This window comes from Cherax quadricarinatus, chromosome 18 (genome assembly GCF_038502225.1).
Source record: "Cherax quadricarinatus isolate ZL_2023a chromosome 18, ASM3850222v1, whole genome shotgun sequence".
NCBI classification, from domain to species: domain Eukaryota; kingdom Metazoa; phylum Arthropoda; class Malacostraca; order Decapoda; family Parastacidae; genus Cherax; species Cherax quadricarinatus.
In genome coordinates this window covers 1,644,210-1,659,564 of record NC_091309.1, presented here as the reverse complement: position 1 = coordinate 1,659,564, position 15,355 = coordinate 1,644,210, and the positions used below count along the sequence as shown (strand labels likewise).

The window sequence follows — 15,355 nt, the reverse complement described above, 5'->3', positions numbered from 1 at the left end:
AAACACTGCAAATTCGCTGTTTTAGTCAAAAATCACGGTCTCAGTTTTTTTCTCTCATTATACACAGTGTGCTGCAGGATTTGTTTTATGTGGTGCACACATACCACATAGATGTATTCTCTCATATCTAGGCCCAAATTTACCACTCACAGTTTATCAGAGTGAGCTGAGCTCATGACGTAGATCTACGGTTTGAACCCTGAACGTAAAGCCGTAGATCTACGGGACGGACCCTGAAAGGGTTAAATTACAGGCATTGTACTTCCCACCTTCAGGATTCAAATCTCGCTAACCAGTTTCCCTGAATCCATTCACAAAATATTGCACTGCTTACACTCCAACAACTCATCAGTTTCCAAAAACCATTTGTCTCCTTTCACTCCTACCTAACACGCTCACAAATGCCTGCTGTATGTCCAAGCCCCTTGCACACAAAACCTCTTTTACCCCATCCCTCCCTCCATCCTTTCCTAGGATGACCTCTATCTCTCCTCCCCTCCAATACAGATTAATACATCCTCCAAGTCATCCTATTTTGCTCCATCCTCTCTGAATGACCAAACCACCTCAACAGCCCCTCTTCAGCCCTCTGACTAATACTTTTAGTAACTCCACACCTCCTCCTATTTTCCACACTACGAATTCTCTGCATAAAATTTACACCACACATTGCACCTAGACACGACATCTCCAGCCTCCTCCTTGTTGCAGCATATACAACCCATGCTTCACACCTACATAACTGTGTTGGTACCACTATACTCTCATACATTCTTTTCTTTGCCTCCATGGATAATGTTTTTTTTTGTTTCTACAGATATCTCAGTGCACCACTCACCTTTTTTCCTTCATCATTTCTATGGTTTACCTTGTCCTTCATAAACCCATCTATTGACAAGTCAACTCCCAAATATCTGAATGCATTCACTTCTTCCATACTCCCTCCCTCCAATGTGATATCCAATTTTTCTTTACCTAAATCATTTGATACCCCTCATTATTTATTTTCATTTTTTCATTTTCATTATTTTTTAGGAAAATTATTTTTTTATGATAAATGATTCAAAACTTAACTAATAATATTACAGAGATTTAGTTGGTGTTGCTAGTGAATTGCTTACTGAGGGATGGTCAGCTGGTGTGTGATTTTTGATGTTAGTAAGACAAATGTATCCTGCACTCATTCTCATTAAGGCTTTGTGACATATTGCATTCTTGTATAATTCAGAGGTAATTTATTACCTAGGTTTTTAACTATAAGTGTAAATATTACAACATTTTTGGTATAAATGTACAATCATTGATGAAAAACTGTTCAGTTTGTGGAATTAGGTATGTAAGCTTAGAGGACCAGAGGAGTGCAACAGATATGATGTATATCAAGTGTTAAAGGTATGTGCATGAAAATATTCTATACATTGTAGGACCCCCCATATCTGCGGGGATACTTTCCAAGACCTATCGTGGATAGTAGGGAACCCTATATATTAGTCATTTTTTGTTTACATACATACCTATGAAAAATTATGCAAAATAAGTCTAGAATTAGCACTTTTTCACTGATGGGAAGCATTTCACAGCTTCTCTTAGACAATGAAGAACTACTTTTGCACTTTGGGGCCATTATTAAGCAAAATTATCCCTTAAACTGTCCACACGTAGATATACGTTCACATGCGGTGGGCTCCAAACGTAGATCAACGTTTTATTTTTCATTCCTTCAAATTTGGTGCGATAGGCCTGAGTAACCAGACATGAAAGTAAGGGTCTGTGCACTCAGTGTGCGCGCTATAAAAAAAATCGGGGATCACTTAGTACCTTGTGGGAGCACCAGTTCAACTGAGCGCCAGCTAGAGCAGTTAGCATGGCAAACACCAGTGATTCATTGATGTCATGTCATATTAACACTCACATTTTAAGAGGAAAGTAAAAATAGGTTAGATAAAAGCATGAGTGGGTGTGGGTGGGTGTGAGTTGGACCTGACTAACTTGTGCTACTGGGTCAGATGTCGTGCTCCTTCTTTCAGTGGATGTGACCTGACTAGGTGGGTTATTGGTCTAAGCTGGGGGGTGACATGGACCTGCTTTGCATGGGCCAGTAGGCCTGCTGCAGTGTTCCTTCTTTCTTATGTTCTTATGTATTTGGCTGGCTAGCTGGCTGGCTTTAGCTGTCTCTGTATCTGTCTATATCTCTGTCTATCTATATCTATGTCTGTCTGTCTATAACACTGTATTTGTATCTCTGTCTATATCTCTGTCTTTCACATGTACTCATAAATACAATTATACATAATGTAAATTACCTAGGATAACCAAAAAATTCCAGGCCAAGTGCTATACAATGTTTGTAGATATAAGACATAAATAAACATGACACAAATAATAGCAGTGTCACTTGCTCAGCAATCAGAGAGCAGCCCATACACCACAAACCAACAAGTTTACTAGCTGCTCCCTGAGACAGAGACAAGCCGATGGAAAGACAGACAGACACAGGCAGACAGAAAGATAAGCAGAACTAGACAGAAAGATAAGCAGAGCTAGACAGACAGATAGATGTACAGATACTGACAGACATACAGAGACATGTTTGTGTGCAAGAGTAAAAACATATAAAGGCAAGGTTTCCCCTCCGGCAGCGCACATTCATCAAATGTCACTTGCTATCTGATGCCTGTCTTAACACTATTATTCAAGGAATTCATATTATACTCCAGGCACACGCAGAAGACAGAAAGACAGATAAGCTGAACTGGACAGACAGATAAGCAGAGCTAGGCAGACAGACAGATAGATATATAGGTAGACAGGCAGACAGATAGTCAGGCAGACAGATAGACTGACAGACAGACATACAAAGACATGTTTGTGTGCAAGAGTAAAAACATATAAAGTGACACTTGATGAATGTGCCCTCCAGCAGGGCACATTCATCAAGTGTCACTTATCTGACCCTTGTCATTGTCATAACACCATTCAAGGAGTTTCATACTCCAGCATGTCTAAAACATTGCTGGGACCTATAAATACTTTGTATATATTTCTAGACAATACTAAATGACCAGGGCAGTTGAAAATGTTCACCTGTCAGTGTGATTGTTACATTTTGAGTACTATTTCAGTACATAATATTAGTGTCAGAACAAAGATTGGCTATGAAATCACAAGAACTATTATAAATTGTAATTATCAGAACATAAAAATTATATAAATTAAAATAGAAACGAGAAAAAAGGTAAATTGGCAACACTTCTGCAAGCGGCAGGAGTAGGTGTTGCCGTCAGGTGAGCATCCAGAGCCAACTTCACAGTCTCATATCTCGGTAAGTACTGGTCCTAAATTTTTTTTTTTTTTTTGGTCTTATACCACACAGAAAATAGCCCTCTTTAATTTAAAAACAAAATTTTTTTTTTTTTTTTTTTTTTTCAAATTATTCGGAGTGCCATGCAGCAGGTGAACGTAGATCTACATTTGGACAGTTTAAGGGTTAAGAGTCATTTTCAGGCCATGGTAAACCGGGGATAACTGAAACCACGGATACCAAATCAGTGGATACAGGGGTTCTACCATACACATAATAACTACCAGTGATACTATATAAACAATTTGTATTAAAAAAAGTTAATCAAAACTGAAATTAAATGTTAGCAGCTGATTTTTACTTTTGGATGAGCAGGTCGATACACACATTCATGCTGCTTCATGCATGAACCAAAAACATTTGCTTCGGTTCATTAAGAAAGCTGTCAAAACTCAACCTGATGAGATAGTTTGCTGCAACAAAGGAGAGAAGATGAGTTTGGCACAGGTGTTTGCCTCCATGAATCTCACTGCCTATGATCTCTCTGTTGATATGCTGGATGTTCATGCTGACAGGAATACATTCCATAGGTAGGTTTAGTCACTTTCATGCTTATTTTGCAAGTAAATCTTGGAAGTTTAAAGTACTGTACAATAAGAGTTACACCTTGATAATTTTGTTGTCATTATTTAAACCTTTCCAACAGAATTTAAAATTAATAATCTTCAGAAGGAATATTGCAAAACTATTCCACTTTGGGGTTTGTGTCATTATCATTTTGATTTTTAAGTAATGTAAGTCAAATTTATTTTCCATGGTACATGGGATTACATTATCATTAATTTTATCATCATACATAGAAATGCCCATATTTATGCAATGTAGAGTTATGCAGAATAATTATACAACATTCATGAATTTTGAAAACCCCTTTAATTTATCATTATTTATAGAGTCGAACTTACAAGTTTAATCCGCTCCGTTACCTTGCTTGTATCCCGATCTGCTTGTTTGCTGAGTCAATTTTCCTCATTTAAATTAACTGAAATGCCGTTAATCCATTCCAGCGGAATTCCTGCTCTCAGGAGGCATGACAAAATACACTTCAATATAACGCTAATATCAACTCTACGGCTTATTTATCTATCACAATTCATCTAATATGACATAATAAACAATATAATTAACATAGAAACTTGATATATACTCTGGAATGAATAAAATAGGCCATAATATGGCGAGTGGTGACGGCAGAGTCCATTCCCTCTCGTGTTGACTATATCTTCCCATGCTTTTATTATAAGAGAAAACAGAGTGTTTGTGAGGCTAACTGCACTAGTTTCATAAGTAAGAAATAATGTATAAAAACATAATAGAGAATGTAAGGAAATTAAGTGGCTTTACAAAGTGTACGTTTGCTAGCAGAGGTGGAGGTGGAGAGTGGAAGATAGGGTACTTGTTACTAACTCCTACTGCCATCGCACACCTCGGTTGTTTATCTATGATTTCATGCTGTAATTCCATGGACATCATCCTCTTTTTCTTCTCAGCACTGTCCTTTGCACTTACTTTCTTAGGACCCATGGTTAGAAAAAAGAAATTTGGCCATAATAACATGAAAAATGCTTCCAGGTGACATAAACACATTGCACAGCTCAGTTGATGTTGTGGCGTTGACTGTGCCACCTACTGGCGATGTTCTGAAACTCGCTTATTATATTATTATTCTTTCTTTCTTTCAACACACCGGCCGTATCCCACCAAGGCAGGGTGGCCCAAAAAGAAAAACAAAAGTTTCTCTTAAATTTAGCAATTTATATGGGAGAAGGGGTTACTAGCCCTTGCTCCCGGCATTTTAGTCGCCTCTTACAAGACGCATGGCTTACAGAGGAAGAATTCTGTTCCACTTCCCCATGGAGATAAGAGGAAATAAACAAGAACAAGAACTAGAAAGAAAATAGAAGAATACCTAGAGGGGTGTGTGTATATATGCTTGTACATGTATGTGTAGTGTGACCTAAGTGCAAGTAGAAGTAGCAAGACATACCTGAAATCTTGCATGTTTATGAGACAGACAAAAGACACCAGCAATCCTACCATCATGTAAAACAATTACGGGTTTTTGTTGTACACTCACTTGGCAGGACGGTAGTACCTCCCTCGGCGGTTGCTGTTTACCAACCTACTACCTAGGTATATTATTATTATTATTACTATTATTATTATTATTATTATACAGTGGACCCTCAGTTATCGGATGTACTCTGTTCCAGAAGGTCGGCCTAAAACTGAAATGGCCGAAAACTGAAATAATATTTCCCACAAGAATTAATGTAAATACGTTGTGTATCTTTATATGTATATGCTTCTAAACTGTTGTGTTCTGGGCACCTCTGCAGAAACAGTGATTATGTGTGAGTGTGTTGAATGATGAAAGTATTTTCTTTTTGGGGATTTTCTTTCTTTTTTGGGTCACCGTGCCTCGGTGGGAGACAGCTGACTTGTTGAAAAAAAAAATTAATTCGTTCCAGACACGCAAAAATATTAACAAAAAATAATTTTTTTAAAGATTAACTATAGTTTTATGTACACAAAACAATGAGAACTAAATAAAACGACTAATGAAATGGATAAACGATCATTGAACATCACTTTTACGTTTATTGAAGACTCTTGTGGGTGCTAATATCAACTCTACAGCTTATTTATCACAATTCATCTAATATGACATAATAAACAATAATAATAACATAGAAACATGATATATACTCCATAATGAATAAAATATGTCATTACATATGTGGCTAGTGGTGGTGTAGTTGTTGCTGTTGGGTTTATAGGGGCCACTGACAGCATAAGCCGTATATATAGGGGTGGTGGTCGCTGGCAGCGGCCACCACCACTAAACACACTACAAGTCACACTGAAACACCACTAGTCACACTGAAACTGTACATAATTTATAAATAAGAAATGTTGTATTAAAACATAATAGAGAAAGTAAAGAAATAGAGTGGTTATTGTGGAGAATGTAAAGAAATGAAGTGGTTATTGAGATGCTGGCAGAGGTTTAGGGTGGTGGAAAATATGCAGGGCAGCATATGTTGACAGTGGCCCTTTATACCTCCAACAATAATGGAAGAGTTTTGTATCATCCTTTTTCTATCACTTAATCGCTTAACTTACTTGCTGCACTGTTAATGCTACACTTGATCACTGGCTGGCACTATAGCCTTTATCGACTCCTGCTGCTTTAGTATCATACGTATCGTAGAATCACTGAATCACTGAAGAAGGTATATTTTCCCCTCTCTCTCAGCCCTTTACAAAAGGGCTGGCACTAGGAACTTTCTTTGGGCCTATGGTGGCTTATTTGTAGTTGCACTCAATTAATAACCACAAAAAACAATGGATTATAGCAAAATGCTTGGATGAATGCAGTGTACCTGCCATATATTTTGGATTATTCCAGTCTTTTTAGTGCTTGTAACCACTAAATAAGCCACCATGGACCTCAAGAAAGCTTTTAGTGCCAAGCTTGTGTTAAAAAGGGTGAGAATTATGATGGAAATGAAGAAAGAGATAATAGAAAAATACGAAAGTGGAGTGCATATGTCCAAGTTGGAAAGGCTATACAACAAACCCCATTCAACCATCAATGCTATCTTGGTGAACAGAAAGGCAATCAAGGAAGTTGTTGTTGCAAAAGGTGCAAGTATGTTTTCAAAACGGAGACCGCAAATAGTTGAAGAGGTAGAGAGACTGTTATTGATATGGATAAACGAAAAACAATTATCAGGAATAGTGTTTCTCAGTCTATAATTTGTGAAAAGGCAAGGCAGGTGCATGATGATCTCATTAAGAAAATGCTTCAAAATAGTGATGATATTGATGAATTTAAGTCCAGCAAAGGCTGGTTTGAGAGATTTAAGAATCGTAGTGGCATACAGTGTGCTAAGGCATGGTGAGGCTGCCAGTTCAGACAAAAAAGCAGCTGAAAAATATGTGAAGGAATACATAAAGACTGAAAACTTAAAACCTGAACAAGTGTTTAATTGTGACAAAACAGGCCTGTTTTGGAAGAAAATATCAAACAGGACCTACATTATTCAGGAGGAAAAGGCACTCCCAGGACATTGGCCTATGAAAGACAGGCTGACATTAATGTTGTGTAGTAATGTTAGTGGTGATTGCAAAGTGAAGCCTTTATTGGTGTATCACTCTGAAACTCCCAGAGGGTTCAGGAAAAACAATATTGTCAAGGGTAATTTGTGTGTGCTGTGGAGATCAAACAGTAAGGCATGGGTCACTAGGGAATTTTTCTTGGACTGGTTTTATGGTGTGTTTGGCCCCACTGTGACAAAATACCTCCAGGAAAAGAAATTGTCACTCGTGCCTCCTGGTAATGGACAACGCTCTGCTCATCCTTATGACTTGCAAGAGGAAATTGCAGAGGAGTTTGGTTTTATTAAAGTTAAGTTTTTGCCTCCTAATACAACTCCTCTCCTCCAGCCCATGGACCAGCAGGTCATTTCAAACTTCAAAAAACTCTACACAAAAGCAGTGTTTCAATAGTGCTTTGAAGTGACCTCAGACACTCAATTAACCCTAAGAGAGTTTTGGAAAGATCACTTCAATATCCTCAGTTGCATAAACCTTATAGGTAAGGCTTGGGAGGGAGTGACTTGCAGGACTTTGAACTCTGCTTGGAGGAAACTGGGGCCACAATGTGTACAAGAGAGGGATTTTGAAGGGTTTGGGGCTAACCCTCAGGAGCTTATACCAGTAGTAGAAGCTATTGTGTCATTGGGGAAGTCCTTGGGGTTCGAGGTTTGTGGCAAGGATGTGGAAGAGTTGGTGCAGAACGACGAGGAAGAACTAACCACTGCAGACCTGCAAGAGCTTCAGGTGTAACAGCAACAGTCACATCTCAGAAATGTTCTTCAGGGCAGGAGGAAGATGACTTCGTCAAGGACAGAATAAGATGACTTCGTCAAGGATTAGGGAAATGTGTTCAATGTTTACAAAGGGGCAAGCGTTTATAGATGAATCTTATTCTGTCATAGAAGTTGCAAGTCGTATTGGCAACATGTACAATGACACTCTTGTGTCCCATTTTAGGGAAATCCTAAGGGCACGTGAGAAACAGAGCTATCTGGACAGATTTTTGGTGCGACAGGGGTCCAGTGACTCTCAAACTGGTCCTAGTGGAATTAAAAAAACAAGAAGGGAGGTAACCCCACCAAAGGATTTAGTACCTGAAGTCTTTATGGAAGGGGATTCCCCTTCCAAACAATAAAACACTTGCATCATCTTCCCTCCTACTGTTTCATCACTCATCAACAACTCCACAATAAAGGTAAGGGGCATTTAATTATTGTTTATTTTGCATGTCCCATATGTTTTTGTGTAGGGAAATGTATATTTCATGTAAAAAAATTTTTCTTTAATACTTTTCGGTGTCTGGAGCAGATTAATTCTATTTCCATTATTTCTTACGGGGAAAATTAATTCGACTAATGGCAGATTCGACTAACGGCTAGCTCTCTGGAATAGATTAATGCTGTTGGTCGAGGGCCCACTGTGGTTTAAAAACTAGCTACAATTTCCTTTAGTCAGTCAGTTATTGTTATGGTCATATTCATTTTCAGCACCCCAAAAACCTATAGTGTAAAATGCCTTTTTTCTTTGAACTATAAAATTGTTCAAAATTTGTAGACCATTGTTGTTTCAGTGGCCATCTCCCACCAGTACTCGATAACTCAAAGAAAACACATTCACCAACATTCACTCAGTTGCCATTTTTCCAAAATTGTACTAACATCACAGACTGCAACATCCTTACCCCGTCCATCAGAGTGCTTCTTAGTCTCTGAGATGCTGAAGCACAACACAGAATGTCCGTTTTTTGGTGGCCAGTGAAAGTGTAACTTGCACATTGAAAGATGTGATCACACCGTTCAGATTTGCAACTTATGCAGTTGAAAGCTTTTTTCCTTATGACCTATATTTATTGATCAGATAGCATTGCCTGTGCTGTGGGTTGTTGAACAGTTGAACAGTATCCCTTAATATTAGGGTAGGAGAAGAAAGATATTGTAGGTAGGGGCTGTACACTTTCAACTTCTCAGTGTTACATTCATGGTTTGAGTAGACTTTTGGTATATGTTGACATTAGGGTAGTGGGCAAATTATGGTCATTGTTATTCAGATGGTTATTGTAATTTTTTTATATTATTTTTATAGAATTTTTTTATATTTTTTTACAGTAAGAAGACCTAGTCATAATGCATCTCTTATAATAATAAAAGGAGACTCAGCAGAAATCGTGTGAAACTAACAACATACTTAACTTCCAGGTTTGACAAGTTCAACGCTAAATACAACCCTGTTGGAGAATCTCGACTCCGTGAGGCATTCCTTAAAACTGACAATTATCTTAATGGAAGATATTTTGGCCACATAATAAAGGTATGCTCGCATGTAGGGTATGGTACCTCATAGGTCTCCTTAGCTTCACTTTCCTATGCCTATCTACACTTTACTATACCAGAATTCTTGCTTGTACTCACTCTACCCCTACCTAAGCCAACATCACCTTAGCTAATAATCACGGTCTTGAATCATCCTACTACCATAAAAACATTCTGTTCCATATATATAGCACATTTGTACATGTTACATACAAATGATCACCCAGTCTGCTGCCAGACAACAACCTCTCCTAAACCTATTTAGTATACATAACATTCAGATGGCAGATGTTGCAAGTATATGGAATAGGTGGTAAGTTACTAAATGCTGTTAAGAGTTTTTATGAGGATAGTGAGGCTCAGGTTAGGGTGTGTAGAAGAGAGGGAGAATACTTCCCGGTAAAAGTAGGTCTTAGACAGGGATGTGTAATGTCACCATGGTTGTTTAATATATTTATAGATGGGGTTGTAAAAGAAGTAAATGCTAGGGTGTTCGGGAGAGGGGTGGGGTTAAATTATGGGGAATCAAATTCAAAATGGGAATTGACACAGTTACTTTTTGCTGATGATACTGTGCTTATGGGAGATTCTAAAGAAAAATTGCAAAGGTTAGTGGATGAGTTTGAGAATGTGTGTAAAGGTAGAAAGTTGGAAGTGAACATAGAAAAGAGTAAGGTGATGAGGGTATCAAATGATTTAGATAAAGAAAAATTGGATATCAAATTGGGGAGGAGGAGTATGGAAGAAGTGAATGTTTTCAGATACTTGGGAGTTGACGTGTCGGTGGATGGATTTATGAAGGATGAGGTTAATCATAGAATTGATGAGGGAAAAAAGGTGAGTGGTGCATTGAGGTATATGTGGAGTCAAAAAACGTTATCTATGGAGGCAAAGAAGGGAATGTATGAAAGTATAGTAGTACCAACACTCTTATATGGATGTGAAGCTTGGGTGGTAAATGCAGCAGCGAGGAGACGGTTGGAGGCAGTGGAGATGTCCTGTCTAAGGGCAATGTGTGGTGTAAATATTATGCAGAAAATTCGGAGTGTGGAAATTAGGAGAAGGTGTGGAGTTAATAAAAGCATTAGTCAGAGGGCAGAAGAGGGGTTGTTGAGGTGGTTTGGTCATTTAGAGAGAATGGGTCAAAGTAGAATGACATGGAAAGCATATAAATCTATAGGGGAAGGAAGGAGGGGTAGGGGTCGTCCTCGAAAGGGTTGGAAAGAGGGGGTAAAGGAGGTTTTGTGGGCGAGGGGCTTGGACTTCCAGCAAGCGTGCATGAGCGTGTTAGATAGGAGTGAATGGAGACGAATGATACTTGGGACCTGATGATCTGTTGGAGTGTGAACAGGGTAATATTTAGTGAAGAGATTCAGGGAAACCGGTTATATTCATATAGTCGGACTTGAGTCCTGGAAATGGGAAGTACAATGCCTGCACTTTAAAGGAGGGGTTTGGGATATTAGCAGTTTGGAGGGATATGTTGTGTATCTTTATACGTATATGCTTCTAACCTGTTGTATTCTGAGCACCTCTGCAAAAACAGTGATAATGTGTGAGTGTGGTGAAAGTGTTGAATGATGATGAAAGTATTTTCTTTTTGGGGATTTTCTTTCTTTTTTGGGTCACCCTGCCTCGGTGGGAGACGGCCGACTTGTTGAAAAAAAAAAAAAAATTCACTCGTACTATTGTGCATACTACATATGTCAATCCTACCCCAAAACTCTTTCATAATAATTGCAACAGAAATCATCGGCATAATACTAGACACAAAAATCTCTTATGATATTCCCTGTAGCCACCTTAACCTTCATAAAAATTCAGTATGCATAAAAGGGCCAAAAATATGGAAAACACTACCTGAAAGCTGTAGAATCTCTCTGTCTGCCAGCCACTTCAAAGCTTCTGTTAAAAAATATCTCTTTACCCTAATGTGATCTTAACAACAATTAATAATGTTGATTGATTTTCTTTCAACCTGTATTGTCCCTGTCCATATCTGTCATTCCTTCAACTCATGTACCTAGCCTCATCCTTTATATATATCATCAATTATGTTTTTTATTTTGTTTTGAATTGCAAAATACCTCCAATGTTTTAAAAACTATGTATTCCTTTTCTCAGATAATTGCAATCATAATTTAGTTAGTTAAGGGTGCCCAGAATGCTATGTATTAAGAAGGGACTTTCAATAAAGTGATTAATATATGACAGTCACCCTAATTGCATAATATACTGTACTTCTCTTTATAGAAATAAAGTTTGTTTTGTTTCAGGCTGGAGTCAGTTTTTGCTAAAAAGATAAGTCTTTGTAGTGTATAACCTTACGTTTTATGTTAATATGTTGTATTTTACTTTCATCTTTGCAGTCTTGATTCACTAGTATATTAATCTCTTCTTGTAATTAAAGGTCTGAATCATTATAAATGAAGGCAAATATTGACCCTGGACTTAACCTTCTTTCAGATATCTAGCTGTAGTAATGTAATTACAAGAGCATTACATTACTATTTTGTCTTAAATCATAACACTAGATCAAAGGGAGCAATAATACTAATAACCATCTAGAAGACGGGTTCTGAGTTATTTTCGGTCAGCATACTCTTTGGCTTTACTCTGAGTTGTCCTGTACTAAACTATATATATTGTCTCAGAAACTAGATACAACAGTGAGTTTCATTATCAGTTTACAGGTATAACCTGCCAAATGTGATCTTTTGGGAGATATGATTCTGTAGGTCATGTTTTGTATATGCCCAATTACATTTTGCTGATATACCTTTGACATATTTTGAGAATTTTGTTACTACCATAGTCTGCTCAACCAGGCTGTTGCTGCTGGTGGCCTGCTGACCCACATACCCATCACAACCTAAACATTAGTGATAAAGGAGGAGGAGGAGGAGGGGCCACAGCCTGGAGTTTGGTTATTAAATGAGCAGGAGTAGGAGAGTGGTCCTAGGTTTTTTCTGTTCCAAATTATGTTATGTGAATGGTCATTAACCCTTTGACTGTTTCGGTCGTATATATATGTCTTATGCGCCGCTGTTTCTGACGTATTTATACGCGTAAATTCTAGCGGCTTCAAATCAAGCGGGAGAAAGCTGGTAGGCCTACATGAGAGAGAATGGGTCTGAGTGGTGGGTGTGCATCCTGTGAAAAAAAACTGGGACTCAGTGGTGCATTGTGGGAATGCCATCTTGGTAGTCCATTTTCACCATGCCTTGCAGTAAGAAGTACCTCACTCCTTGGCGGATTGGAGGTCTTTTGTTCCCAAGTGATAGCTCTAACAGCGATGAAAGTGTCAGTGAAAGTGAATTCCATGGTTTTCAAGCGGGTGTGACCAAAAACAGTGCCCAGGATAACGTAGTTAATGATGAAAACCCAGATGACCCACGACCTTCCACCTCTGGTGCTGGGCCGGCTTGTTCATGTTCACCTGTACCAGGATGAAAGAGGAAACTATTTGCCCCTGTACAGGACTCGGATGTGAGCAGTGAAAGTGATAGTGATAGTGATTTCAAAGCTATTGAAAGCAGTTCTAGTTGCGACAGTGAGGGTGAATATTCCCCAGTGAAGCAGCAGTATGTACGATGTAGCATGCGGTCTGGTAGTGTGTCATATGCTGTTCCAAAGGGAATTAGTAAATCTCGGAGCACATCCCATGGCCCTACACCACGACTTGATAGTGAAGATGACGATATTGTTACGATGGGTGTGAATGATGTGAGTGAGGCAGCAGGTGGTGATGGTGATAGTGATGGTGGCATGAGTCATGTGGCACCAGCAGCAGGCCATGCTACTACTGACGCTGCTGACTGCACAACTGCACAACCTGCACAACCACAATCTGCACAACCACAACCACGTTTCAATATCCAGAACCCACCGGCAGACCGCATCTGGGATTGGCAGGAAGGTGATGAGCTTGTTCCCAGTCCCCATGACTTTGATGAAACACAAAGTGGAATACGGCCATCGTGTACACTTGGGAACAATGCTACTGAACCGGAATGGTTTCAGTTATTCTTCGATGAACCCCTGATGGACATTATTGTCAGGGAAACCAACACATACTATGAGTACACCATGGCAAATACAATTCTCTCACCAAGATCATGGCTACACCAGTGGAAGGACACAACTGTGGCAGAGATGTACCTGTTTTTTGCCACAATAATGCTTATGCCACATGTGTATAAGCACACTGTCACCACATACTGGGCAACAGAACACCTTATTTCAACCCCAGGTTTTAGTGACATTATAGGTGTGAATCATTTTTTGATACTGTTACCTATGTTACACTTTTCAAACAAAACAAGGCCTGACAGAAGCGACAGGTTATATAAGATCAGAAATGTGTTTATGTACCTGAAACAAAAGTGTTGTATGTATTTTTATCCCTTCAGGAAGCTTGTTATTGATGAGTCTTTGATTTTATTCAAAGGAAGACTCTCATTCAAGCAATACATACCAAGCAAGAGGAAACGCTTTGGTATAAAGTTATTTGTATTGTGTGATTGCAGAAGTGGTCTAGTTTTGGATATCATTGTGTACACTGGCAGTAATACATTGAGAGATACCAGGAAGTTATTGGGTATCTCTGGTGATGTGGTTAGAACAATGATAGAACCATATCTTGGTAAGGGGCATATATTATATACTGATAACTGGTACACAAGCCCCATACTCAGTGATTTCTTGCGAGTGAACCTGACAGACGTGTGTGGCACAGTGCGTGGTAATCATAAACATATACCAAGGTTCGACGCTGGCACTCGCAGAGGTGAGGTGCAGGCCTTTGCTGCCAATGACATCATAGCATTTCGGTGGCCTGAGAAATGTGATGTCACATTGCTGACATCAGTTCACCGAAACGAAATGGCACACGCTGGCAGGCACAATAGAGAGACCAATGAACCCATTCTAAAACCTGCAGCTGTCATGGACTACAACCTCAATATGCGCTTAGTGGACAAATGTGACATACAGATTGGGTTTGCTGATTGTGTACGCAAGAGTCATAAGTGGTATATGAAACTTTTTTTCCATCTTCTTGATATTTCCATGCTAAATGCTTATAACATATACAAGGTAGTAGGTTGGTAGACAGCAACCACCCAGGGAAGTACCCACATAACGGGTAAGTACTTACGAGTTTTTTAACGTCCTGCTTTAAAAGTATCATGAATGACTTATGTGACTACCGTCCTGCCAGATGACTGTGAAACAAAAACCTGTAACTGTTTTGCATGATGGTAGGATTGCTGGTTTCTTTTTCTGTCTCATAAACACGCTAAGATAACAGGGATATCTTGCTACTCCTACTTACACTTTGGTCACACTTCACAGACACGCACATGCATATATATATATACATACATCTAGGTTTTTCTCCTTTTTCTAAATAGCTCTTGTTCTTTTTTATTTCTTCTATTGTCCATGGGGAAGTGGAAAAGAATCTTTCCTCCGTAAGCCATGCGTGTCGTATGAGGCGACTAAAATGCCGGGAGCAATGGGCTAGTAACCCCTTCTCCTGTATACAATTACTAAAAAAGAGAAGAAGAAAAACTTTATA

General features: G+C 38.8%; 1 protein-coding gene across 15 annotated transcripts in view; it reads left to right on the top strand.

The window, feature by feature from the left end:
- AMPdeam (AMP deaminase) overlaps positions 1-15,355 on the top strand; it is a 231,436-nt gene that overhangs the window by 175,261 nt on the left and 40,820 nt on the right. For all 15 annotated transcript variants that reach the window (XM_070086034.1, XM_070086036.1, XM_070086032.1 and 12 more), the window contains 2 exons: positions 3,677-3,891; positions 9,661-9,772. In XM_070086034.1, coding sequence (XP_069942135.1) covers positions 3,677-3,891; positions 9,661-9,772 — 327 coding nt within the window. The remainder of the gene's footprint in view (positions 1-3,676; positions 3,892-9,660; positions 9,773-15,355) is intronic.